This window comes from Leptodactylus fuscus, chromosome 2 (assembly GCF_031893055.1).
Source record: "Leptodactylus fuscus isolate aLepFus1 chromosome 2, aLepFus1.hap2, whole genome shotgun sequence".
NCBI lineage: Eukaryota > Metazoa > Chordata > Amphibia > Anura > Leptodactylidae > Leptodactylus > Leptodactylus fuscus.
This window is the reverse complement of record NC_134266.1, coordinates 228,790,086-228,816,490: the sequence shown is the minus strand read 5'-3', so window position 1 is coordinate 228,816,490 and position 26,405 is coordinate 228,790,086. Positions and strand designations below refer to the sequence as shown.

At 46.4% G+C, this 26,405-nt stretch overlaps 2 protein-coding genes across 2 annotated transcripts in view; both read right to left on the bottom strand.

Annotated features, from left to right (window-relative positions):
* Nucleotides 1-249: 249 nt before the first annotated feature.
* On the bottom strand, nt 250-5,371 carry BCDIN3D (BCDIN3 domain containing RNA methyltransferase). Its single transcript, XM_075262894.1, has 2 exons — nt 5,174-5,371; nt 250-822 (listed from the first exon to the last, which is right to left on the bottom strand). Exons 1-2 carry the CDS (start codon nt 5,366-5,368, stop codon nt 250-252), a joined length of 768 nt encoding a protein of 255 aa, XP_075118995.1. The 5' UTR covers nt 5,369-5,371.
* A 3,175-nt stretch (nt 5,372-8,546) lies between these two features.
* Nucleotides 8,547-26,405, bottom strand: part of FAIM2 (Fas apoptotic inhibitory molecule 2) — a 55,745-nt gene continuing 37,886 nt past the window's right edge. Inside the window, exons 11-12 of the mRNA XM_075265760.1 lie at nt 10,944-10,997; nt 8,547-9,133 (exon numbers count right to left, since the gene is read on the bottom strand). Coding sequence (XP_075121861.1) covers nt 8,984-9,133; nt 10,944-10,997 — 204 coding nt within the window. The 3' untranslated portion in view covers nt 8,547-8,983. The remainder of the gene's footprint in view (nt 9,134-10,943; nt 10,998-26,405) is intronic.

Sequence of the window (26,405 nt, the reverse complement as noted above, 5' to 3'; positions counted from 1 at the left end):
AACTGGGGCACGTAACGGGAGAGCCGACAGTGCACTGAATTCAGCGCACTGTCGCCTTTCTAGTGGTATATAAACTGCATGTGCCTGAGGAAATGGAAGGTCCTCTTTAAATGACACTAGTCACAATATTGCAGTTTGGCAGACAAACCATTGCACCTCATTGCAAAGAAGGGTCAACACAGTAAAGAGAACAGAAGGGAATGCAACACCAAACAAATAGAGAATAAAGTTATATTAAATCATAAAATACTAGACAGAAAGTTTTTTGGGTCTTTGGACTTTAAAAAGAAGAAGACTTCTGTCCCAGCTTGTTTTTCCAAACCGGTGAATGAGTTCTGTACTGCCATCTTTGGTCATGATCTTAGTGATTTCCTTTGCCATGTCTCCACGGATGGACAGAGTATGGAAGTGATCAAAGTCCTGTCTGCCCAGCTTGCGTAGTCGGCGGGCCGCTGACCGGTAGCACTTCCACGGCTGTGGCTCAATAAGTACATAATCACACAAAGATTTTAGCCGATTAAGAAATTCTACTAGTCCATTGTCACCATGATTTAGGTGGATCCACATGGTTATAGACATGCAGAAGCCAATATGGAAGGAAGACTGGCCAAACCTGTCCAAGAAACTGTGCAAGGTGCCCAGTGAGGAGGCATCAGTGATGTCTAGGGTGGAGAATGTGATGGCATCAGGGCAAGGGTTTGCAGTCTGAGCTCTAGTGATCAGATCAGGGTCAATGTCACAGCACATGAAGTAGACATGTTTCAAGATTTCTGGACCTCCCTCTGTTTGCATGAGATAGTTGTATAGAGCAACACTCAACTCCTGTAAAATATAAAAAGTAACAAATACATCAAAAACCTAAGGAGTATGGGTATAGCCATGAATGCCAAGATGGAAATACCCCCTTAAGAAATACTAATTATTCAATTTCCAACACTTAACCCCTTCCCGCCGATGGCATTTTTTGATTTTCGTTTTTCGTTTTTGACTCCCCTCCTTCTAAACCCCATAACTTTTTTATTTCTCCGCTCCCAGAGTCATATGAGGTCTTAATTTTTGCGGGACAAATTTTTCTTCATGATGCCACCATTAATTATTCTATATAATGTACTGGGAAGCAGGAAAAAAATTCAGAATGGGGTGGATTTGAAGAAAAAAGGGCATTTCTGCGACTTTCTTACGGGCTTTGGTTTTACGGCGTTCACTGTGCAGCCAAAATGACATGTCCCCTATATTCTGTGTTTCGGTACGGTTCCAGGGATACCAAATTTATATGGTTTTATTTACATTTTGACCCCTAAAAAAAATTCCAAAACGGTGTTAAAATTTTTTTTTTCTAAAAGTCGCCATATTCCGACGGCCGTAACTTTTTTATACATAGGTGTACGGGGATGCATAGGGCGTCTTTTTTTGCGGGGCCGGGTGTACTTTTTAGTTCTACCATTTTCGGGAAATGTTATTGCTTTGATCACTTTTTATTCAAATTTTTTATCAGAATTAAAACAGTGAAAAAACGGCGGTTTGGCACTTTTGACTATTTTTCCTGCTACGGCGTTTACCGAACAGGAAAAATATTTTTATAGATTTTTAGAGCAGGCGATTTCGGACGCGGGGATACCTAACATGTATATGTTTCACAGTTTTTAACTACTTTTATATTTGTTCTAGGGAAAGGGTGGTGATTTGAACTTTTAATACTTTTTATATTTTTTTATATTTTTTTTTTACTTTTTTATTTTATTTTTTTGCATTTATTAGACCCCCTAGGGGTGTTGAACCCCAGGGGGTCTGATCACTAATGCAATGCATTACAATGCTAACGCATTGCAATGCATTGCAAAAAATCATCATCTCTTTTGCAGGCTGTATACACCAGCCTGCAAAAGAGAGAATTTGCAGACCGGCTGGGAGCCTTTAACAAGGCTCCCGGCTGTCATGGCAACTTGACGTCGGCCCTGGAGCATGCTCCAGGAGCCGGCGATCCCTGCCAAAATGGCGGCGCCCATGCGCCGCCGGGAAAGCGGCGCCGGAGGGGTTAATGCCTCCGATCGGTCCGGGGACCGATCGGAGGCATGAGAGCCGGTTGTCTACTGCTTAAAGCATACGCAAAAGCACTGATGCCCAATATTAAAACATAACATTTATTTATTCCTATGGCTATAATTTTATATGGCTATCATAGTCATCATTGGTAGTCATGCTAGTTAGCACTGTCTAGCTAAGTTAGTCTAGTCTCACCACTGTGGGCAGGCATAGCACTTGAATACTTTAGTGTTTTTGAAAATCCCCTGATGATTGGCGCAATACGGTGCCAGGAAACGCGTAGGTATATATACTATATTATACCAGGCAACTGTAAGGGACAGCTGTGGACTGCCCTTGTCAGGGCGGGAGTTACGGGGAACTGAGGGTCATTGTGAGAATATGCATAGGGAGGATTCCTGAATTAACCCTTTGTCCACAGTACTCCTGCCGGCGACTAGACCTGGTAAGACCGTTTCTATTTATTACATCTGATAGACGGTTGGGCTTTGCTACATGGATGAGGAAAGAATAATACTCATGTGCTGAGTCTGAAAGCTTGACTATCTGTTGTCCTTACACAAGGATATTTTATAAGGGATCAAGGTATTTTATATAGGAATAAATAAATGTTATGTTTTAATATTGGGCATCAGTGCTTTTGCGTATGTAATAATATCTGGTGTAACTGTGTGTGTCCTTCAGACACTTGGATTGGCACACCATAGCTCCAATTGCTGTATGATCTACTGCTTAAAGCAGTAGACACCCGGCGGCTATGACGGCCGCCCGGCTCCCGGGCGGTCGCCATAGTTACAGACCCGACACACGCCGTACTATTACGGCGCATGTCGGGAAGGGGTTAAAGAGGACCTTTCATAGTTTGGGGCACAGGAGGTTTTATATACCGCTGGAAAGTCGACAGTGCTCTGAATTCAGCGCACTGTTGGCTTTCACGATCCGTGCACCAGCTGAAGAGCTACCGGTGCCATGACTGTAGCTCTTCACAGTCAGAAGGGCGTTCCTGACAGTCTGTGAGGAACACGCTTCCTCACAGCAGCGTCTATAGCGCTGTACAGTGTGAGCGGGGAGGAACACCCCCTCCCCTCCTGATAATACTTGTCTATGAACAAGCACTGTGAGCGGAGGGAGGGGGCGTTCCTCCCCGCTCACACTGTACAGCGCGATAGGCACTGCTGTGGAGAAGAACGTACCTGACTGACTGTGTAGAGCTACGGTATCTGCACCGATAGCTTTTTACCCGGGGCACAGATCGGGAAAGCCGACAGTGGGCTGAATTCAGCGCACTGTTGGCTTTCCAGCAGTATATAAAACCGCCTGTGCCTCAAACCAAGAAAGGTCTACTTTAACCGGTTAAAGGGGTTGTGCAGGATTAGAAAACATGGCTGATTTCTTTTTTTCTGGAAATGGCATCACGTCCATTGGTCACATGGTCATGCTGAAGCTCAGTCTCATTTGTTTTAATGGGACTGAGCAGTAACTTTGTCATGTTACCAACGGACATGAGGTCACGTCCTAAGAAGGAGAGAGCAGCCATGTTTTCTAATCCTATATGACCCCTTTACAAGACAGGTCTCACTTCCTACCAACCATAGACACATCAGTTGTCATTGTCCATGTACTGAGGACCCACATAGGGTCCCGGCGACCAAGGGGGGCCCATTACTGTGACATCAGAAGTAAGCTTCAGTCAGATAAACTAGCTAGCCAACTCTCCCTAAATGTGTTGGAGGCTCCCATATAGAAGTGTGACCTCCCTGGGTCCTGCAAGAGTAGGCAGATCTCCTGGGTCCAGTGTCTGTGGGCTCTCCAATATTTTACATCTGACATGAGCACTTTATTTGCCAGTCACATCCTGAAAATGGACATGACCTTCACATTTGGGTGTCCACCTCACACAAAAAGGGGACATGGTCAAACCAGTAGAGGAGGGGTCTCACCATCACACATTGTTCTCCCAGATAGCTCCATAAAGTTTGAGTATCCTGCACTGACATCATGATCGGGTTTAGGTCAGGTATCCTGTCGGGTGAATTTGCTTGCATTTGGCTCTCCCCCTTTAAAGCCATTGGTGCAAAGCATATAGAACACAACAGCTTAGGTCCGATTCACATATGCGTTTGGGATTCTGTTCGGGTAGTCTGCTTGGGGACCTCCAGAACAGAAACCCATACGCATTAAAAAGTGGTTACCTAAGAAACCATATAGACCCCATAGACTATAATGGCCATGTTTTGTGTGTAAACCACATGAACCCCATTATATTCTATAGGGTCTGTATAGTTTCCTAGCTAACCACTTTTTAATGCATATAGGTTACTGTTCAGGGGGGTCCCCAATCAGACTACCCGAACAGAATCCCAAACGTAGATGTGAACCAGGCCTTAGAAGTGGCAAAAGGGATCACTAGACTTCCATTGCCCTGATAGGTGCGAGTTCCAGACTCACACAGCTCAAGTATGTATGGCACATTCTGTGATTCCCTCAGTCGGACATGCACACACTTTTCTCTGAAGTAGCTCCTCCTTTGATTATTGGGAGTCCCACTACTACCCCTCCAGGCAATCAGATGTGAAACCTTACTGCAAAACACCACTAATAACTTGCTGATCGGTGGGTGTCCCGCACCGGCCCCCTCGCTGATTTCAAGAATCGGGGTGTTTTGCATCTAATTACGACCAGAGTGCCTGGTTATACAGAGCGCACAGTTGGGGACATCCAAAGACAGCCGAATGCTTACTCATCTAGAAGACCCCTTTAAGGCTACATTGATTATTTCAGCTGCAGCTCCTTGGAGCCAAAGAGTACGTGAGCGTGCCCTGTGGTTCCTTCATCAAGTGAGGGAGATGCAGTTTGTAACCAGAGAGGTGTAATAATATCTAATCCTGCTGATAGATAACACTCAGTCCATAGAAATAACACATCACATGACCACAGCAGCCAATCACTGCCCTCCACAGAGACATCACTAGGAATGGAATAGCTGAAGGTGCAGAGGTGGAGCACGGACTGGAGTCTGAGCAGCACATTAGGTTATGGCTCTTTACATGCAGAGCGCTCCTTTAGCAACACTTAGACGCTGCTTTACGACACCCCACGTGCTCCTGAATCCCTCGTCACACACACTCACCCCTGTATTACAGCCCACATCCAGCGCCAGCACCGTGTCCTGCAGCCCGCCATGTCTGTGTAGAAGCTCCAGCAGCAGCCCCGGGGGGAGCAGACTTATGCGGGTCTCAGGCGGATGAAAGCTGTAGTAATTGGGGAAGTTTCCGTACTGAGCGGCCCCGGGGTCTTGGCGGTCCTCAGGCTCGGAACTATCCATTTTGTCCACGTGATTGTTTCCGGTGGAACACTTCTGCTTGCTGCACTGTAGTCTTCCGGCTTGCGGCCATATTACTATTCCCAGCACGTGAACTGTGCCGTGGCAGCCATGTTTGTACACCCATAGGATGACTTTTACACACACACACACACACACACACACACACACCAAGTTTTATATTGTCATTAGTAACTGTAATAAAGCACAACGTCTACACACACACACACACACCAAGTTTTATATTGTCACTAGTAACTGTAATAAAGCACAACGTCTAAGGGTTGTCCAGGATTATGGTAATAGGGAACTGTGAATAAATAAACCCCCTCCTCTGATAAATCTCTCACTGCTCCAGCGCTGCAATGTTGGTGGTTTTGGTTTATTTCCATACTGCACATCCATGTGATGCTACAGCTAATACATACCTGCCAAAGTGGAAGTAGAAGGGTCCATGAGAACGACGCATGCTACAAAAACTGGTTGTGAGTACGCCCCTTGTGGACAGTGCCACACTCACATATAAAATTACTTCTGGCCCAGTGGACACTGGAACATTCTGCTGGGCCCACGAGATTTGCCAGCTGGTTGGGCAGAGGTTGCCCCATTCCATTTATTTCAGTGGGAGCTCCAGAAATAGTCAAGTGCTATACTTCATCTCCAACACTCCCATTGAAATGAATGGAGCGGTGCATGCCCACTAACTGCTCCGTTCAAAACAGGGGACAAATACTCCCCCCTTTCCTGATCAGCTGGGGTCTGAGCACTTGGACCCCCACCAGTCTGCAAGTTACCCTCTGTCTTATGGATAGGGGAAAACTTTACTACATGGAAAAACACCTTTTGGCTGAGTTTTTTCATCCGGATTTTGATGCGGAATCCACTAGCAGAAAAAAGCGAGCTGAGCTTTCTTCGGCGGATTCCACCTGAAAAAAACAATGGGAGGCGGAAAAACCACGTCACATTTTTTTGACAAACACTGCTAGCGGTTTTTTCAAAGTCCATACACTGTGCTGGAGGAAAAAAAAAAAAACACTACAAAAAGCGCTTCAAAAAAACCAATTCCTAATTCCAGAAGCAGATTTTTTTCTTTCCAAAACCCTCACCAAAAAACTCAGCCTAAGGGTCCATTCACACGGAGGAAAATGGGAAGGAATTTGGTGTGGAATTTAAGCACTGAAAAAAAAGCCTACCATTGACTTCAATGGGCTCCTTTTTCTGAATGGGTTCCTTTTTCTGCCAGCAGAAAAAGGAACCCATTGAAGTCAATGGGAGGCTTTTTTTTCAGCACTGAAATTCCACACCAAATTCCTTCCCATTTTCCTCCGTGTGAATGGACCCTTTAGACTGGGACCCTATGTGGCGTAAATACCGTGGTTACAGTCCCTGATAGTGGTTCTACACAGTAAAATACGCCCATCGGACACACTGCAACTTCATCAAAAAATTGCGTTTTTGGATATTGCAGCATGTCAATTGTACTTACAGAAATCCCGGCAGTTTCCCTATAGGTATATTGGAAGCAGAATGCAGAGGAAACGTCTGTGGACTTTCTGTGAAAAGCGCTGCAAGAAAAACCGTGATGTTTTGCCACCGTGGTTTTTCTCACAGCACTTTTTTCTACATGGGGCCTTAACCTTATACTAAGACCTCACGCTGTGGAAACAGCTTTTTTTGTTGCAGATTTTGCTTTTTTGGGGGAGGAGCGACAAAACCACTACTGGATTTAACAGAAGGGTGACATATAAGCGCTACGTTTATATTTCCTATTCCTTTTGTAGCTATTCCTGTGTTTGGCTAAAAAACACACAGAAAAATCTCTAACAAAAAACCAGCTTTTCTGCAATATGTGACCTCAGCATAAAGGATTCTTATAGATCACTTTGGGGTTATTATGAAATATGCCATATTTGGAAATAAAAAAATACTTTTATCAATAGGTGCACAGTAGTAGCCATACACTGCATGCAGTAAGTAGAGGAGAATCCGCTCTACAACTATCCATCTCTCATTCAGAAACAACCATGGGACCATACATAGAGTATTAATGACATATACTGATCTGAATAAAGCACTTTGGTTGTGATAGAATGTTTCTATGCAGCTCCATATTCAGTCTAACCCTGGGCTTTTCCTGCTCACTCCTCCCCCATACCCTCTCCATAGACTTCTATAGACATGTGTAATTTGAGTTATGTAATCTGGGGGTGCTGATAAGAGCAGAAAAAGGCAACCCCCCATAAGATATAACACAATCGCCTGTACTGTTCCTTTATGCAGCGTTTGTTGACATGACAAGAATGACACAGGACAACGTACAAAGTCAGAAGAATATAAGTCTTTATTGTATCAATCTGCATGTCAGCTAGTAATTCACTGTAACTACAGCTCAGATGGGATACAAAAATAGATATCATGCACAATACTTATTTCACATGTTATCGTGCTGGTGTGATAGTCAATGGCGATGACAAGAAATACATGACTAACTAAATATCGACTTAGAAAGCGACATTAAATAGCAGTTTAAAGGGCTGTATCGCATAATGTGGCTGTTTTCTACCAAAACTAGCATGGCATTCTGTGTTAGCTATTGCAACACCGCTGCATTCATTTAAAGGGGCTCTCCTGTGAATCGTTTTCACATCAAAGGGTCTAAAATGCTGGGGAAGGGGGCTAAAGTTTTTTCTTGAAAGTAGTTTTTCATATTTCTAGCATAAAAATGACTCATGTTTTTTGATTTTATGTGTTCCCTGTCCCCTTGATGCTGCTGATATTCTGTACTCTTGCATATAATCAGTTTCCTTCCCCCTCTGGCAGCTAACAATATAGTACAGTCTCACTTTCAATGCAGAGAAAGTCTTTTTAGCTGTACGGTCATGCTACTGCACAGGATTGCTCCTGCTCGGCAAGCAAGTGAACAATAGAAATTGTGATCAGAGGATCACTACTTAGAGACATGGCGGTGGAGACAGTGACTGAGCATGTGCGTCCACCAGCATTCAGCTCATTAGGTGGACATGCACATTGCTATATTCTTTGAACAACAGATGACACTATATTATATAAGTAACATTTATACTTCACTGGATATTTTTTATCAGCATGTAAATTGAGACCTGTTAACTTTTTATAATCTATAGAAGGAATGTGACATTTAATGATGGGACAATTGTAAGGTTGAGAGTCAAGTCCAAATACAACCCATGGACCACTGTGGTGCTATAACTGGTAGAAAGCAGTCATGTTTTTGTAGTCTTTTACAACCGCTCTAACTATGCAGCAACAACTTTTAGGACATTGTTCAGTCAATATGGTCATAGTAACTTCCAATATGTAACAGGACTCATTTTCTGATGTATTAATAAGTCAAATATCTACATTGAGCCTCTCCAATGAATTCAATTGCTTTGCAGTCCATCTCACATATTTATGGTGGTGTTCAGGTCTCCGACAAGCATGTGCCTGGCTGATAGCTGCATTTAGGTTACATGTATGTGTGTGCCTGTATGTTATAGTGTGAACAGACTTCAGGGTGTAGTGCCATGTTGTTATGCCAGGCAGAATGAGTTCTTAGCAGGCACCTCTTTAGAATGGTTATTTATTAACTAGAAATCTTCAATCTTGGGTTGTGCCAAACAACTGGAGGAAGAATGAAAAGATATAGATGATGTCCAGGTAGATGTTGAGCGCTCCAAAAATGTACTCTTCAGGGCTGAGCGTGTACCGTCGGTTTCCCATCAACATCTGTGTGTCAAATGCCAAAAACTATGGAGAAGAGGAAAGAAACTTAAACATGTTTGCTCATTTTGGAATTTTTTAGGTAGCGCGCTATATCATTTTCTATATATGATGGTAAAATCTAAAAATGATTTTTAAGGGGGGGTTATGCCAAGACGTGAGAATGAGACATGCAGTCAGGATGAATGTGGATGTGACAGGTGGTGGACGGCGCTCCCTTTGCTTCTGCTGTCTCTGACACTCTCATTATGTGAATAGGAGCGTGGTGCACCATCGGCCTGGCTGAATGTGCTGCGGTCAGACCCTCACCGATCAGGTATTATTCCTATATCCATAATCCTTTTAAAGGGATTATGACAATCCAATCCTCTATGTATAGGAACTGACTAAAGCTCTATTCACACAAACAAGTTTAACTCCGTTGCATGGCTGCATTAAAATCAATTCATGTGATTGAGGCCAATTTTGTTGAAGGTCCATTTCACAGGTTCTATTTTTCCATATTTTCACAGATCCTACTAGACTCAAGTCTATGAGGAATTCATGAGAATGCAAAACCGGCCCTATTTGCATCATCATGGTCATCTGAATGGAGTCTAAGAGCAGAGAGTTGTTAACAAAGAGGAGTACTCCTTTTGAGGCCCTGGCTTGGATGAAATGCTAAATTTTTCCTGTCGTGGTCACAGCTTTCTCTGGTAATAACAAGTGACGGCAGAGAGTTCAGCTCACATAGTGTTGGATCTGTCACAAGAAGGAGACCTATGGCCTCTGACAGACCCCACTGATGTCTTTTGTCTGTCATTTTGTGTAAAACATAGTACCACATAGTGCACTATTTTTTATGTTAAATATGATGGAGTCTGTGATGGTCCCGGAGGCCAGTAATATCCCTGAATATGTGCTATGAAGCTCTAAGTCCACATCAATATCCAGCAGACACTTGCCACATTCTCTTTGTGAATGGACATCAAAGCTTGTATCAGAGCTCCATTCACAAAATCGAGCACCTCCAAGTGGTCACGGGGATGGTGGTAAGTGCTCTTATTTGCTCCAAGTTAGACCTTTAAAGGAGGCAAATCTGAGAATGTGGTAGAGTGTTTCTCATTATGTGTCCCCAACCAGAACTTCAGATGAACAGATTTATCTGTCCTTGTTTATAGAAGTTACATTCCCCAAGAAGCCCTTTCTATTCCGATATATGATCTTGCGTTTGGTTTACCCTTTTATCACTTTCAATAGAAAATAAAATGAGAAAAGGGTTCTACAGTGGTTTCACTATAAAACCAGTGGAGAGAAAAAGACTTTTCTCTCCGATGATTTTCGGCGAAATCTCTTCGGAGATTCTGACGCAGATGTGAACCTATCCTTACTAGTGGTTACACTATTAAATGGGTTATCCATGGAGTAGTAAAGATTACCAGTGAATTGTCTACACTGGGTAAGCTTTATTACTAATGTACACCCTGGTCCCCTGCAACCTCGTTCACTACATTTACAGAGGGCGGTGGAAACTCTGGTCCCTCAGTCTCCCCTGCAGTCACTTTGGTGCTGTGAAATCACCAACTCCCCATAGACTTGACCCACAGCTCTATTCTGTAGAATGGAATTGGTCATGTGATGGATAGAACAAGAGTTTTGGCCTCTTCCCCTGCCCTATGCTGACGTAATAAACCTCAATGTAATAAACCCAGAGACCTCAATGTACATTAGTAACAAAGCAACAGTGCAGGGACGGCACCAGTAAACTTTATTACACTCCAGATAACCACTTTAACCTAAACACCCAATAATATAAAAGTATACGGCATGTAGATACATAGGCAATGTTCACACTTACCAAGGTAAACACTATGGCTCCAAGAGCTGCGTAAATCGCATGAAGCCATGGGACCTGGAAACACAAAAAGTATAGTAATATTTTGTAGACTATTATCACGGAAAGAATTACTGCTCAGTAAAGATTATTTAAAGGGCACATGAGCTTATGATTTATATATATATATATATATATATATATATATATATATAAAAGCTGGTTACTAGAGATGAGCGAACAGTGTTCTATCGAACTCATGTTCGATCGGATATTAGGCTGTTCGGCATGTTCGAATCGAATCGAACACCGAGTGGTAAAGTGCGCCATTACTCGATTCCCCTCCCACCTTCCCTGGCGCCTTTTTTGCTCCAATAACAGCGCAGGGTAGGTGGGACAGGAACTACGACACCGGTGACGTTGAGAAAAGTAGGCAAAACCCATTGGCTGCCGAAAACATGTGACCTCTAATTTAAAAGAACAGCGCCGCCCAGGTTCGCGTCATTCTGAGCTTGCAATTCACCGAGGACGGAGGTTTCCGTCCAGCTAGCTAGGGCTTAGATTCTGGGTAGGCAGGGACAGGCTAGGATAGGAAGGAGAAGACAACCAACAGCTCTTATAAGAGCTAAATTCCAGGGAGAAGCTTGTCAGTGTAACGTGGCACTGACGGGCTCAATCGCCGCAACCCAGCTTTCCCAGGATCCTGAATGGAATACACTGTCAGTGTATTCCCGTATACCCGATATATACCCCGATACCCGTTCCAACGGTGTGCCCCCCCACCTTCACCCCAGAAATACCCTGCAAGTCCCCTAGCAATAGAATTGGGGCTATATACACCCACAATTTTTACTACTGGTATACAGTGCCATTGTCTGACTGGGAATTCAAAGAATATATTGGGGTTATAAATACCCTCATTTCTTGCTACTGCCATATAGTGCCAGTTTCTGACTGGTAATTCAAAGAATATATTGGGGTTACGTGCACCCACAATTTTTACTACTGGTATACAGTGCCATTGTCTGACTGGGAATTCAAAGAATATATTGGGAATACAAATACCCTCATTTCTTGCTACTGCCATATAGTGCCAGTTTCTGACTGGTAATTCAAAGAATATATTGTGGTTACGTGCACCCACAATTTTTACTACTGGTATACAGTGCCATTGTCTGACTGGGAATTCAAAGAATATATTGGGAATACAAATACCCTCATTTCTTGCTACTGCCATATAGTGCCAGTTTCTGACTGGTAATTCAAAGAATATATTGGGGTTACGTGCACCCACAATTTTTACTACTGGTATACAGTGCCATTGTCTGACTGGGAATTCAAAGAATATATTGGGAATACAAATACCCTCATTTCTTGCTACTGCCATATAGTGCCAGTGTCTGACTGGGAATTCAAAGAATATATTGTGGTTACGTGCACCCACAATTTTTACTACTGGTATACAGTGCCATTGTCTGACTGGGAATTCAAAGAATATATTGGGAATACAAATACCCTCATTTCTTGCTACTGCCATATAGTGCCAGTGTCTGACTGGGAATTCAAAGAATATATTGGGGTTACGTGCACCCACAATTTTTACTACTGGTATACAGTGCCATTGTCTGACTGGGAATTCAAAGAATATATTGGGAATACAAATACCCTCATTTCTTGCTACTGCCATATAGTGCCAGTGTCTGACTGGGAATTCAAAGAATATATTGGGATTACGTGCACCCACAATTTTTACTACTGGTATACAGTGCCATTGTCTGACTGGGAATTCAAAGAATATATTGGGAATACAAATACCCTCATTTCTTGCTACTGCCATATAGTGCCAGTTTCTGACTGGTAATTCAAAGAATATATTGTGGTTACGTGCACCCACAATTTTTACTACTGGTATACAGTGCCATTGTCTGACTGGGAATTCAAAGAATATATTGGGAATACAAATACCCTCATTTCTTGCTACTGCCATATAGTGCCAGTGTCTGACTGGGAATTCAAAGAATATATTGGGGTTACGTGCACCCACAATTTTTACTACTGGTATACAGTGCCATTGTCTGACTGGGAATTCAAAGAATATATTGGGAATACAAATACCCTCATTTCTTGCTACTGCCATATAGTGCCAGTGTCTGACTGGGAATTCAAAGAATATATTGGGGTTACGTGCACCCACAATTTTTACTACTGGTATACAGTGCCATTGTCTGACTGGGAATTCAAAGAATATATTGGGGTTATAAATACCCTCATTTCTTGCTACTGCCATATAGTGCCAGTTTCTGACTGGTAATTCAAAGAATATATTGGGGTTACGTGCACCCACAATTTTTACTACTGGTATACAGTGCCATTGTCTGACTGGGAATTCAAAGAATATATTGGGAATACAAATACCCTCATTTCTTGCTACTGCCATATAGTGCCAGTTTCTGACTGGTAATTCAAAGAATATATTGTGGTTACGTGCACCCACAATTTTTACTACTGGTATACAGTGCCATTGTCTGACTGGGAATTCAAAGAATATATTGGGAATACAAATACCCTCATTTCTTGCTACTGCCATATAGTGCCAGTTTCTGACTGGTAATTCAAAGAATATATTGTGGTTACGTGCACCCACAATTTTTACTACTGGTATACAGTGCCATTGTCTGACTGGGAATTCAAAGAATATATTGGGAATACAAATACCCTCATTTCTTGCTACTGCCATATAGTGCCAGTTTCTGACTGGTAATTCAAAGAATATATTGGGGTTACGTGCACCCACAATTTTTACTACTGGTATACAGTGCCATTGTCTGACTGGGAATTCAAAGAATATATTGGGAATACAAATACCCTCATTTCTTGCTACTGCCATATAGTGCCAGTGTCTGACTGGGAATTCAAAGAATATATTGGGATTACGTGCACCCACAATTTTTACTACTGGTATACAGTGCCATTGTCTGACTGGGAATTCAAAGAATATATTGGGAATACAAATACCCTCATTTCTTGCTACTGCCATATAGTGCCAGTTTCTGACTGGTAATTCAAAGAATATATTGGGGTTACGTGCACCCACAATTTTTACTACTGGTATACAGTGCCATTGTCTGACTGGGAATTCAAAGAATATATTGGGAATACAAATACCCTCATTTCTTGCTACTGCCATATAGTGCCAGTTTCTGACTGGTAATTCAAAGAATATATTGTGGTTACGTGCACCCACAATTTTTACTACTGGTATACAGTGCCATTGTCTGACTGGGAATTCAAAGAATATATTGGGGATACAAATACCCTCATTTCTTGCTACTGCCATATAGTGCCAGTTTCTGACTGGTAATTCAAAGAATATATTGGGGTTACGTGCACCCACAATTTTTACTACTGGTATACAGTGCCATTGTCTGACTGGGAATTCAAAGAATATATTGGGAATACAAATACCCTCATTTCTTGCTACTGCCATATAGTGCCAGTGTCTGACTGGGAATTCAAAGAATATATTGGGGTTACGTGCACCCACAATTTTTACTACTGGTATACAGTGCCATTGTCTGACTGGGAATTCAAAGAATATATTGGGGTTATAAATACCCTCATTTCTTGCTACTGCCATATAGTGCCAGTTTCTGACTGGTAATTCAAAGAATATATTGGGGTTACGTGCACCCACAATTTTTACTACTGGTATACAGTGCCATTGTCTGACTGGGAATTCAAAGAATATATTGGGAATACAAATACCCTCATTTCTTGCTACTGCCATATAGTGCCAGTTTCTGACTGGTAATTCAAAGAATATATTGTGGTTACGTGCACCCACAATTTTTACTACTGGTATACAGTGCCATTGTCTGACTGGGAATTCAAAGAATATATTGGGAATACAAATACCCTCATTTCTTGCTACTGCCATATAGTGCCAGTTTCTGACTGGTAATTCAAAGAATATATTGTGGTTACGTGCACCCACAATTTTTACTACTGGTATACAGTGCCATTGTCTGACTGGGAATTCAAAGAATATATTGGGAATACAAATACCCTCATTTCTTGCTACTGCCATATAGTGCCAGTTTCTGACTGGTAATTCAAAGAATATATTGGGGTTACGTGCACCCACAATTTTTACTACTGGTATACAGTGCCATTGTCTGACTGGGAATTCAAAGAATATATTGGGGTTATAAATACCCTCATTTCTTGCTACTGCCATATAGTGCCAGTTTCTGACTGGTAATTCAAAGAATATATTGGGGTTACGTGCACCCACAATTTTTACTACTGGTATACAGTGCCATTGTCTGACTGGGAATTCAAAGAATATATTGGGAATACAAATACCCTCATTTCTTGCTACTGCCATATAGTGCCAGTGTCTGACTGGGAATTCAAAGAATATATTGGGATTACGTGCACCCACAATTTTTACTACTGGTTTACAGTGCCATTGTCTGACTGGGAATTCAAAGAATATATTGGGAATACAAATACCCTCATTTCTTGCTACTGCCATATAGTGCCAGTTTCTGACTGGTAATTCAAAGAATATATTGGGGTTACGTGCACCCACAATTTTTACTACTGGTATACAGTGCCATTGTCTGACTGGGAATTCAAAGAATATATTGGGAATACAAATACCCTCATTTCTTGCTACTGCCATATAGTGCCAGTTTCTGACTGGTAATTCAAAGAATATATTGTGGTTACGTGCACCCACAATTTTTACTACTGGTATACAGTGCCATTGTCTGACTGGGAATTCAAAGAATATATTGGGGATACAAATACCCTCATTTCTTGCTACTGCCATATAGTGCCAGTTTCTGACTGGTAATTCAAAGAATATATTGGGGTTACGTGCACCCACAATTTTTACTACTGGTATACAGTGCCATTGTCTGACTGGGAATTCAAAGAATATATTGGGGTTATAAATACCCTCATTTCTTGCTACTGCCATATAGTGCCAGTTTCTGACTGGTAATTCAAAGAATATATTGGGGTTACGTGCACCCACAATTTTTACTACTGGTATACAGTGCCATTGTCTGACTGGGAATTCAAAGAATATATTGGGAATACAAATACCCTCATTTCTTGCTACTGCCATATAGTGCCAGTGTCTGACTGGGAATTCAAAGAATATATTGGGGTTACGTGCACCCACAATTTTTACTACTGGTATACAGTGCCAATTTCTAACTAGGAATTCAAAATGCGCAAGGCTCCCGGAAAGGGACGTGGACGAGGCCGTGGGCGAGGTCGGGGGAATGGTTCTGGGGAGCAAGGTAGCAGTGAAGCCACAGGGCGTCCCGTGCCTACTCCTGTGGGGCAGCAAGCATTGCGCCACTCCACAGTGCCAGGGTTGCTTGCCACATTAACTAAACTGCAGGGTACAAACCTTAGTAGGCCCGAGAACCAGGAACAGGTCTTGCAATGGCTGTCAGAGAACGCTTACAGCACATTGTCCAGCAGCCAGTCAGACTCTGCCTCCTCTCCTCCTATTACCCAACAGTCTTGTCTTCCTTCCTCCCAAAATTCCGAAGCTTTACAGAACAATAACCCAAACTGTCCCTGCTCCCCAGAGCTGTTCTCCGCTCCTTTCATTGTCCCTCAACCTGCCTCTCCACGTCACGATTCCACGAACCTAACAGAGGAGCATCTGTGTCCAGATGCTCAAACACTAGAGTCTCCTCCATCTCCGTTCGATTTGGTGGTGGATGACCAGCAACCCACCCTCATCGACGATGATGTGACGCAGTTGCCGTCAGGGCATCCAGTTGACCGGCGCATTGTGCGGGAGGAGGAGATGAGACAGGAGTTGGAAGAGGAAGTGGTGGATGATGAGGACACTGACCCGACCTGGACAGGGGGGATGTCAAGCGGGGAAAGTAGTGTGGATGTTGAGGCAGGTGCAGCACCAAAAAGGGTAGCTAGAGGCAGAGGCAGAGGTCAGCAGCTTAGGCGAAGCCAGGCCACACCCGGAATCTCCCAAGATGTTCCAGTTCGTACCCAGCCCCGAAAAACTCCCACCTCGAGGGCACGTTTCTCGAAGGTGTGGAGTTTTTTCAAGGAATGCGCCGAGGACAGATATAGTGTTGTCTGCACAATTTGCCTCTCGAAATTGATTAGGGGCTCTGAGAAGAGCAACCTGTCCACCACTTCAATGCGCCGTCATTTGGAATCCAAGCACTGGAATCAGTGGCAGGCAGCAACGGCAGGACAAAGGCCGCCTGCCGTTCACGCCACTGCCACTGCCTCTGCCACTGCCTCTGCCTCTGCCACTGCCACTGCTGACTGTGCTGGCGATGCACTCCAGAGGACGAGCCAGGACACCACTTCATCTGCCTCCGCCACTTTGTTGACTTCTACCTCATCCTCCCCTGGTCCTGTCTTATCTCCTTCTCCTGCACCATCAAAGGCACCATCAGGCGTTTCTTTACAACAACCCACCATCTCTCAGACATTGGAGCGGCGGCAGAAATACACTGCTAACCACCCACACGCGCAAGCCTTGAACGCCAACATCGCTAAATTGCTGGCCCAGGAGATGTTGGCGTTCCGGCTTGTTGAAACTCCCGCCTTCCTGGACCTGATGGCAACTGCGGCACCTCGCTATGCCGTCCCTAGCCGTCACTACTTCTCCCGGTGTGCCGTCCCCGCCTTGCACCAGCACGTGTCACTCAACATCAGGCGGGCCCTTAGTTCCGCGCTTTGCACAAAGGTCCACTTGACCACCGACGCGTGGACAAGTGCATGCGGACAGGGACGCTACATTTCACTGACGGCACACTGGGTGAATGTAGTTGAGGCTGGGACTGCTTCCCAAACTGGCCCGGTGTACCTCGTCTCCCCGCCTAACATTCCTGGCAGGGACACGAGAAGAACACCCCCCTCCTCCTCCTCCTCTACCGCCTCCTCCTCCGCCACCGCCTCCTCCTCCGCCACCGCCTCCTCCTCCGCTGTTAGATTGACCCCAGCTACGAGTTGGAAACGTTGCAGCACTGGTGTTGGTAGACGTCAGCAGGCTGTGCTGAAGCTGATCAGCTTGGGGGACAGACAGCACACTGCCTCCGAGGTGAGGGATGCCCTCCTCGATGAGACGGCAATATGGTTTGAGCCGCTGCACCTGGGCCCAGGCATGGTCGTTTGTGATAACGGCCGGAACCTGGTAGCAGCTCTGGAGCTTGCCGGACTCCAACATGTTCCATGCCTGGCCCACGTCTTCAACCTAGTGGTGCAACGTTTCCTAAAGAGCTACCCCAATGTTCCAGAGCTACTGGTGAAAGTGCGGCGCATGTGCGCCCACTTTCGCAAGTCGACAGTAGCCGCTGCTAGCTTAAAATCTCTCCAGCAACGCCTGCATGTGCCACAACACCGGCTTTTGTGCGACGTCCCCACACGCTGGAACTCAACGTTTCAGATGTTGAATAGAGTGGTTGAGCAGCAGAGACCTTTGATGGAATACCAGCTACAAAACCCTAGGGTGCCACAAAGTCAGCTGCCTCAGTTTCACATCCATGAGTGGCCATGGATGAGAGACCTTTGTGACATCCTACGGGTCTTTGAGGAGTCCACAAGGAGGGTGAGCTCTGAGGATGCGATGGTGAGCCTTACAATCCCGCTCTTGTGTGTTCTGAGAGAATCCCTGATTGACATCAGGGATAACTCAGATCACACAGAGGAGTTAGGGATAGCATCCGATCCGTCACAGCTGGAGAGTAGGTCCACACATCTGTCCGCTTCACTGCGTTTAATGGAGGAGGAGGAGGAGGAGGAGGAAGAAGAGTTGTCCGATGATGTGATGGTGATACAGGAGGCTTCCGGGCAACTTCGAATCGTCCCATTGTTGCAGCGCGGATGGGTAGACATGGAGGATGAGGAGGAAATGGAGATTGAACTTTCCGGTGGGGCCAGAGGAGTCATGCCAACTAACACTGTGGCAGACATGGCTGAGTTCATGTTGGGGTGCTTTACAACCGACAAGCGTATTGTCAAAATCATGGAGGACAACCAGTACTGGATCTTTGCTATCCTTGACCCCCGGTATAAAAACAACATCTCGTCTTTTATTCCGGTAGAGGGGAGGGCCAATCGCATCAATGCTTGCCACAGGCAATTGGTGCAGAATATGATGGAGATGTTTCCAGCATGTGACGTTGGCGGCAGGGAGGGCAGTTCCTCCAGTAGGCAACCAAGTTCTCACCGGTCCACACAAACGAGGGGCACACTGTCTAAGGTCTGGGACACCTTGATGGCACCCCCTCGCCAAAGTGCCGCCACGGAGGGTCCTAGTGTCACCAGGCGTGAGAAGTATAGGCGCATGTTGCGGGAATACCTTTCCGACCACAGCCCTGTCCTCTCCGACCCCTCTGCGCCCTACACGTATTGGGTGTCGAAGTTGGACCTGTGGCTTGAACTTGCCCTATATGCCTTGGAGGTGCTGTCCTGTCCTGCCGCCAGCGTCCTATCTGAGAGGGTGTTCAGTGCAGCCGGTGGCATCATCACTGACAAGCGCACCCGTCTGTCAGCTGAGAGTGCCGACCGGCTCACTTTGATAAAAATGAACCACCACTGGGTAGAGCCGTCATTTTTGTGCCCACCTGTGTAAAGCACCCCAACATGAAACTCCATGTCTGTACTCAACCTCTCCAATTCCTCCGCATCCTCATACTCATCCACCATAAGCGTTGCACAATTCTGCTAATACTAGGCTCCCTCCACCCTGATTTCCCCCAACTCTGCTGGTTAGAGGCTCCCTCCACCCTGATTTCCACCAACTCTGCTGGTTAGAGGCTCCCTCCACCATGAATTTGCCCAAACTGGGCTGTTTAGAGGCTCCCTCCACCATGAATTGGTCCAAACTGGGGTTTTTAGAGGCTCCCTCCACCATGAATTGGTCCAAACTGGGCTGTTTAGCGGCTCCCTCCACCATTAATTGGTCCAAACTTGGCTGTTTAGAGGCTCCCTCCACCATTAATTGGTCCAAACTGGGCTGGTTAGAGGCTCCCTCCACCATGAATTTGCCCAAACTGGGCTGTTTAGAGGCTCCCTCCACCATGAATTTGCCCAAACTGGGCTGGTTAGAGGCTCCCTCCACCATGAATTGGTCCAAACTGGGGTTTTTAGAGGCTCCCTCCACCATGAATTGGTCCAAACTTGGCTGTTTAGAGGCTCCCTCCACCATTAATTGGTCCAAACTGGGCTGGTTAGAGGCTCCCTCCACCATGAATTGGTCCAAACTGGGTTTTTTAGAGGCTCCCTCCACCATGAATTGGTCCAAACTGGGGTTTTTAGAGGCTCCCTCCACCATGAATTGGTCCAAACTGGGCTGTTTAGCGGCTCCCTCCACCATTAATTGGTCCAAACTGGGCTGGTTAGAGGCTCCCTCCACCATGAATGTGCCCAAACTGGGCTGTTTAGAGGCTCCCTCCACCATGAATTTGCCCAAACTGGGCTGGTTAGAGGCTCCCTCCACCATGAATTGGTCCAAACTGGGGTTTTTAGAGGCTCCCTCCACCATGAATTGGTCCAAACTTGGCTGTTTAGAGGCTCCCTCCACCATTAATTGGTCCAAACTGGGCTGGTTAGAGGCTCCCTCCACCATGAATCGGTCCAAACTGGGTTTTTTAGAGGCTCCCTCCACCATGAATTGGTCCAAACTGGGGTTTTTAGAGGCTCCCTCCACCATGAATTGGTCCAAACTGGGCTGTTTAGCGGCTCCCTCCACCATTAATTGGTCCAAACTGGGCTGGTTAGAGGCTCCCTCCACCATGAATGTGCCCAAACTGGGCTGTTTAGAGGCTCCCTCCACCATGAATTTGCCCAAACTGGGCTGGTTAGAGGCTCCCTCCACCATGAATTGGTCCAAACTGGGGTTTTTAGAGGCTCCCTCCACCATGAATTGGTCCAAACTTGGCTGTTTAGAGGCTCCCTCCACCATTAATTGGTCCAAACTGGGATGGTTAGAGGCTCCCTCCACCATGAATTTGCCCAAACTGGGCTGGTTAGAGGCTCCCTCCACCATGAATTGGTCCAAACTGGGGTTTTTAGAGGCTCCCTCCACCATGAATTGGTCCAAACTTGGCTGTTTAGAGGCTCCCTCCACCATTAATTGGTCCAAACTGGGCTGTTTAGAGGCTCCCTCCACCATTAATTGGTCCAAACTGGGCTGGTTAGAGGCTCCCTCCACCATGAATTTGCCCAAACTGGGCTGTTTAGAGGCTCCCTCCACCATGAATTGGTCCAAACTGGGCTGGTTAGAGGCTCCCTCCACCATGAATTTCCCAAAACTTGGCTGTTTAGAGGCTCCCTCCACCATGAATTGGTCCAAACTGGGCTGGTTAGAGGCTCCCTCCACCATGAATTTGCCCAAACTGGGCTGTTTAGAGGCTCCCTCCACCATGAATTGGTCCAAACTGGGTTTTTTAGAGGCTCCCTCCACCATGAATTGGTCCAAACTGGGCTGTTTAGAGGCTCCCTCCACCATGAATTTGCCCAAACTGGGCTGGTTAGAGGCTCCCTCCACCATGAATTGGTCCAAACTGGGCTGGTTAGAGGCTCCCTCCACCATGAATTTGCCCAAACTGGGCTGTTTAGAGGCTCCCTCCACCATGAATTGGTCCAAACTGGGTTTTTTAGAGGCTCCCTCCACCATGAATTGGTCCAAACTGGGCTGTTTAGAGGCTCCCTCCACCATGAATTTGCCCAAACTGGGCTGGTTAGAGGCTCCCTCCACCATTAATTGGTCCAAACTGGGCTGGTTAGAGGCTCCCTCCACCATGAATTTGCCCAAACTGGGCTGTTTAGAGGCTCCCTCCACCATGAATTTGCCCAAACTGGGCTGTTTAGAGGCTCCCTCCACCATGAATTTGCCCAAACTGGGCTGGTTAGAGGCTCCCTCCACCATGAATTGGTCCAAACTGGGTTTTTTACAGGCTCCCTCCACCATGAATTTGCCCAAACTGGGCTGGTTAGAGGCTCCCTCCACCATGAATTGGTCCAAACTGGGCTGTTTAGAGGCTCCCTCCACCATGAATTTGCCCAAACTGGGCTGGTTAGAGGCTCCCTCCACCATGAATTGGTCCAAACTGGGGTTTTTAGAGGCTCCCTCCACCATGAATTGGTCCAAACTTGGCTGTTTAGAGGCTCCCTCCACCATTAATTGGTCCAAACTGGGCTGGTTAGAGGCTCCCTCCACCATGAATCGGTCCAAACTGGGTTTTTTAGAGGCTCCCTCCACCATGAATTGGTCCAAACTGGGGTTTTTAGAGGCTCCCTCCACCATGAATTGGTCCAAACTGGGCTGTTTAGCGGCTCCCTCCACCATTAATTGGTCCAAACTGGGCTGGTTAGAGGCTCCCTCCACCATGAATGTGCCCAAACTGGGCTGTTTAGAGGCTCCCTCCACCATGAATTTGCCCAAACTGGGCTGGTTAAAGGCTCCCTCCACCATGAATTGGTCCAAACTGGGGTTTTTAGAGGCTCCCTCCACCATGAATTGGTCCAAACTTGGCTGTTTAGAGGCTCCCTCCACCATTAATTGGTCCAAACTGGGCTGGTTAGAGGCTCCCTCCACCATGAATTTGCCCAAACTGGGCTGGTTAGAGGCTCCCTCCACCATGAATTGGTCCAAACTGGGGTTTTTAGAGGCTCCCTCCACCATGAATTGGTCCAAACTTGGCTGTTTAGAGGCTCCCTCCACCATTAATTGGTCCAAACTGGGCTGGTTAGAGGCTCCCTCCACAATGAATTGGTCCAAACTGGGTTTTTTAGAGGCTCCCTCCACCATGAATTTGCCCAAACTGGGCTGTTTAGAGGCTCCCTCCACCATGAATTGGTCCAAACTGGGCTGGTTAGAGGCTCCCTCCACCATGAATTGGTCCAAACTGGGTTTTTTAGAGGCTCCCTCCACCATGAATTGGTCCAAACTGGGCTGTTTAGAGGCTCCCTCCACCATGAATTTGCCCAAACTGGGCTGGTTAGAGGCTCCCTCCACCATTAATTGGTCCAAACTGGGCTGGTTAGAGGCTCCCTCCACCATGAATTTGCCCAAACTGGGCTGTTTAGAGGCTCCCTCCACCATGAATTGGTCCAAACTGGGCTGTTTAGAGGCTCCCTCCACCATGAATTGGTCCAAACTGGGCTGTTTAGAGGCTCCCTCCACCATGAATTGGTCCAAACTGGGGTTTTTAGAGGCTCCCTCCACCATGAATTGGTCCAAACTGGGCTGTTTAGCGGCTCCCTCCACCATTAATTGGTCCAAACTTGGCTGTTTAGAGGCTCCCTCCACCATTAATTGGTCCAAACTGGGCTGGTTAGAGGCTCCCTCCACCATGAATTTGCCCAAACTGGGCTGTTTAGAGGCTCCCTCCACCATGAATTTGCCCAAACTGGGCTGGTTAGAGGCTCCCTCCACCATGAATTGGTCCAAACTGGGTTTTTTAGAGGCTCCCTCCACCATGAATTTGCCCAAACTGGGCTGTTTAGAGGCTCCCTCCACCATGAATTGGTCCAAACTGGGCTGGTTAGAGGCTCCCTCCACCATGAATTTCCCAAAACTTGGCTGTTTAGAGGCTCCCTCCACCATGAATTGGTCCAAACTGGGCTGGTTAGAGGCTCCCTCCACCATGAATTTGCCCAAACTGGGCTGTTTAGAGGCTCCCTCCACCATGAATTGGTCCAAACTGGGTTTTTTAGAGGCTCCCTCCACCATGAATTGGTCCAAACTGGGCTGTTTAGAGGCTCCCTCCACCATGAATTTGCCCAAACTGGGCTGGTTAGAGGCTCCCTCCACCATGAATTGGTCCAAACTGGGCTGGTTAGAGGCTCCCTCCACCATGAATTTGCCCAAACTGGGCTGTTTAGAGGCTCCCTCCACCATGAATTGGTCCAAACTGGGTTTTTTAGAGGCTCCCTCCACCATGAATTGGTCCAAACTGGGCTGTTTAGAGGCTCCCTCCACCATGAATTGGTCCAAACTGGGGTTTTTAGAGGCTCCCTCCACCATGAATTGGTCCAAACTGGGCTGTTTAGCGGCTCCCTCCACCATTAATTGGTCCAAACTTGGCTGTTTAGAGGCTCCCTCCACCATTAATTGGTCCAAACTGGGCTGGTTAGAGGCTCCCTCCACCATGAATTTGCCCAAACTGGGCTGTTTAGAGGCTCCCTCCACCATGAATTTGCCCAAACTGGGCTGGTTAGAGGCTCCCTCCACCATGAATTGGTCCAAACTGGGGGTTTAGAGGCTCCCTCCACCATGAATTGGTCCAAACTTGGCTGTTTAGAGGCTCCCTCCACCATTAATTGGTCCAAACTGGGCTGGTTAGAGGCTCCCTCCACCATGAATTGGTCCAAACTGGGTTTTTTAGAGGCTCCCTCCACCATGAATTGGTCCAAACTGGGGTTTTTAGAGGCTCCCTCCACCATGAATTGGTCCAAATTGGGCTGTTTAGCGGCTCCCTCCACCATTAATTGGTCCAAACTGGGCTGGTTAGAGGCTCCCTCCACCATGAATGTGCCCAAACTGGGCTGTTTAGAGGCTCCCTCCACCATGAATTTGCCCAAACTGGGCTGGTTAGAGGCTCCCTCCACCATGAATTGGTCCAAACTGGGGTTTTTAGAGGCTCCCTCCACCATGAATTGGTCCAAACTTGGCTGTTTAGAGGCTCCCTCCACCATTAATTGGTCCAAACTGGGCTGGTTAGAGGCTCCCTCCACCATGAATCGGTCCAAACTGGGTTTTTTAGAGGCTCCCTCCACCATGAATTGGTCCAAACTGGGGTTTTTAGAGGCTCCCTCCACCATGAATTGGTCCAAACTGGGCTGTTTAGCGGCTCCCTCCACCATTAATTGGTCCAAACTGGGCTGGTTAGAGGCTCCCTCCACCATGAATGTGCCCAAACTGGGCTGTTTAGAGGCTCCCTCCACCATGAATTTGCCCAAACTGGGCTGGTTAGAGGCTCCCTCCACCATGAATTGGTCCAAACTGGGGTTTTTAGAGGCTCCCTCCACCATGAATTGGTCCAAACTTGGCTGTTTAGAGGCTCCCTCCACCATTAATTGGTCCAAACTGGGCTGGTTAGAGGCTCCCTCCACCATGAATTTGCCCAAACTGGGCTGGTTAGAGGCTCCCTCCACCATGAATTGGTCCAAACTGGGGTTTTTAGAGGCTCCCTCCACCATGAATTGGTCCAAACTTGGCTGTTTAGAGGCTCCCTCCACCATTAATTGGTCCAAACTGGGCTGTTTAGAGGCTCCCTCCACCATTAATTGGTCCAAACTGGGCTGGTTAGAGGCTCCCTCCACCATGAATTTGCCCAAACTGGGCTGTTTAGAGGCTCCTTCCACCATGAATTGGTCCAAACTGGGCTGTTTAGAGGCTCCCTCCACCATTAATTGGTCCAAACTGGGCTGGTTAGAGGCTCCCTCCACCATGAATTTGCCCAAACTGGGCTGTTTAGAGGCTCCCTCCACCATGAATTGGTCCAAACTGGGCTGTTTAGAGGCTCCCTCCACCATGAATTGGTCCAAACTGGGCTGGTTAGAGGCTCCCTCCACCATGAATTTGCCCAAACTGGGCTGTTTAGAGGCTCCCTCCACCATGAATTGGTCCAAACTGGGTTTTTTAGAGGCTCCCTCCACCATGAATTGGTCCAAACTGGGCTGTTTAGAGGCTCCCTCCACCATGAATTTGCCCAAACTGGGCTGGTTAGAGGCTCCCTCCACCATGAATTGGTCCAAACTGGGCTGGTTAGAGGCTCCCTCCACCATGAATTTGCCCAAACTGGGCTGTTTAGAGGCTCCCTCCACCATGAATTGGTCCAAACTGGGTTTTTTAGAGGCTCCCTCCACCATGAATTGGTCCAAACTGGGCTGTTTAGAGGCTCCCTCCACCATGAATTTGCCCAAACTGGGCTGGTTAGAGGCTCCCTCCACCATGAATTGGTCCAAACTGGGGGTTTAGAGGCTCCCTCCACCATGAATTGGTCCAAACTTGGCTGTTTAGAGGCTCCCTCCACCATTAATTGGTCCAAACTGGGCTGGTTAGAGGCTCCCTCCACCATGAATTGGTCCAAACTGGGTTTTTTAGAGGCTCCCTCCACCATGAATTGGTCCAAACTGGGGTTTTTAGAGGCTCCCTCCACCATGAATTGGTCCAAATTGGGCTGTTTAGCGGCTCCCTCCACCATTAATTGGTCCAAACTGGGCTGGTTAGAGGCTCCCTCCACCATGAATGTGCCCAAACTGGGCTGTTTAGAGGCTCCCTCCACCATGAATTTGCCCAAACTGGGCTGGTTAGAGGCTCCCTCCACCATGAATTGGTCCAAACTGGGGTTTTTAGAGGCTCCCTCCACCATGAATTGGTCCAAACTTGGCTGTTTAGAGGCTCCCTCCACCATTAATTGGTCCAAACTGGGCTGGTTAGAGGCTCCCTCCACCATGAATCGGTCCAAACTG

Coding starts and splice junctions, on each gene's coding strand:
- BCDIN3D (XM_075262894.1), bottom strand. CDS start 5,368: ATGGATAGTTCCGAGCCTGAGGACCGCCAAGACCCCGGGGCCGCTCAG. Junction 823..5,173: donor ATGTGGGCTGTAATACAGGG/GTGAGTGTGTGT, acceptor TATATTTTACAG/GAGTTGAGTGTTGCTCTATA.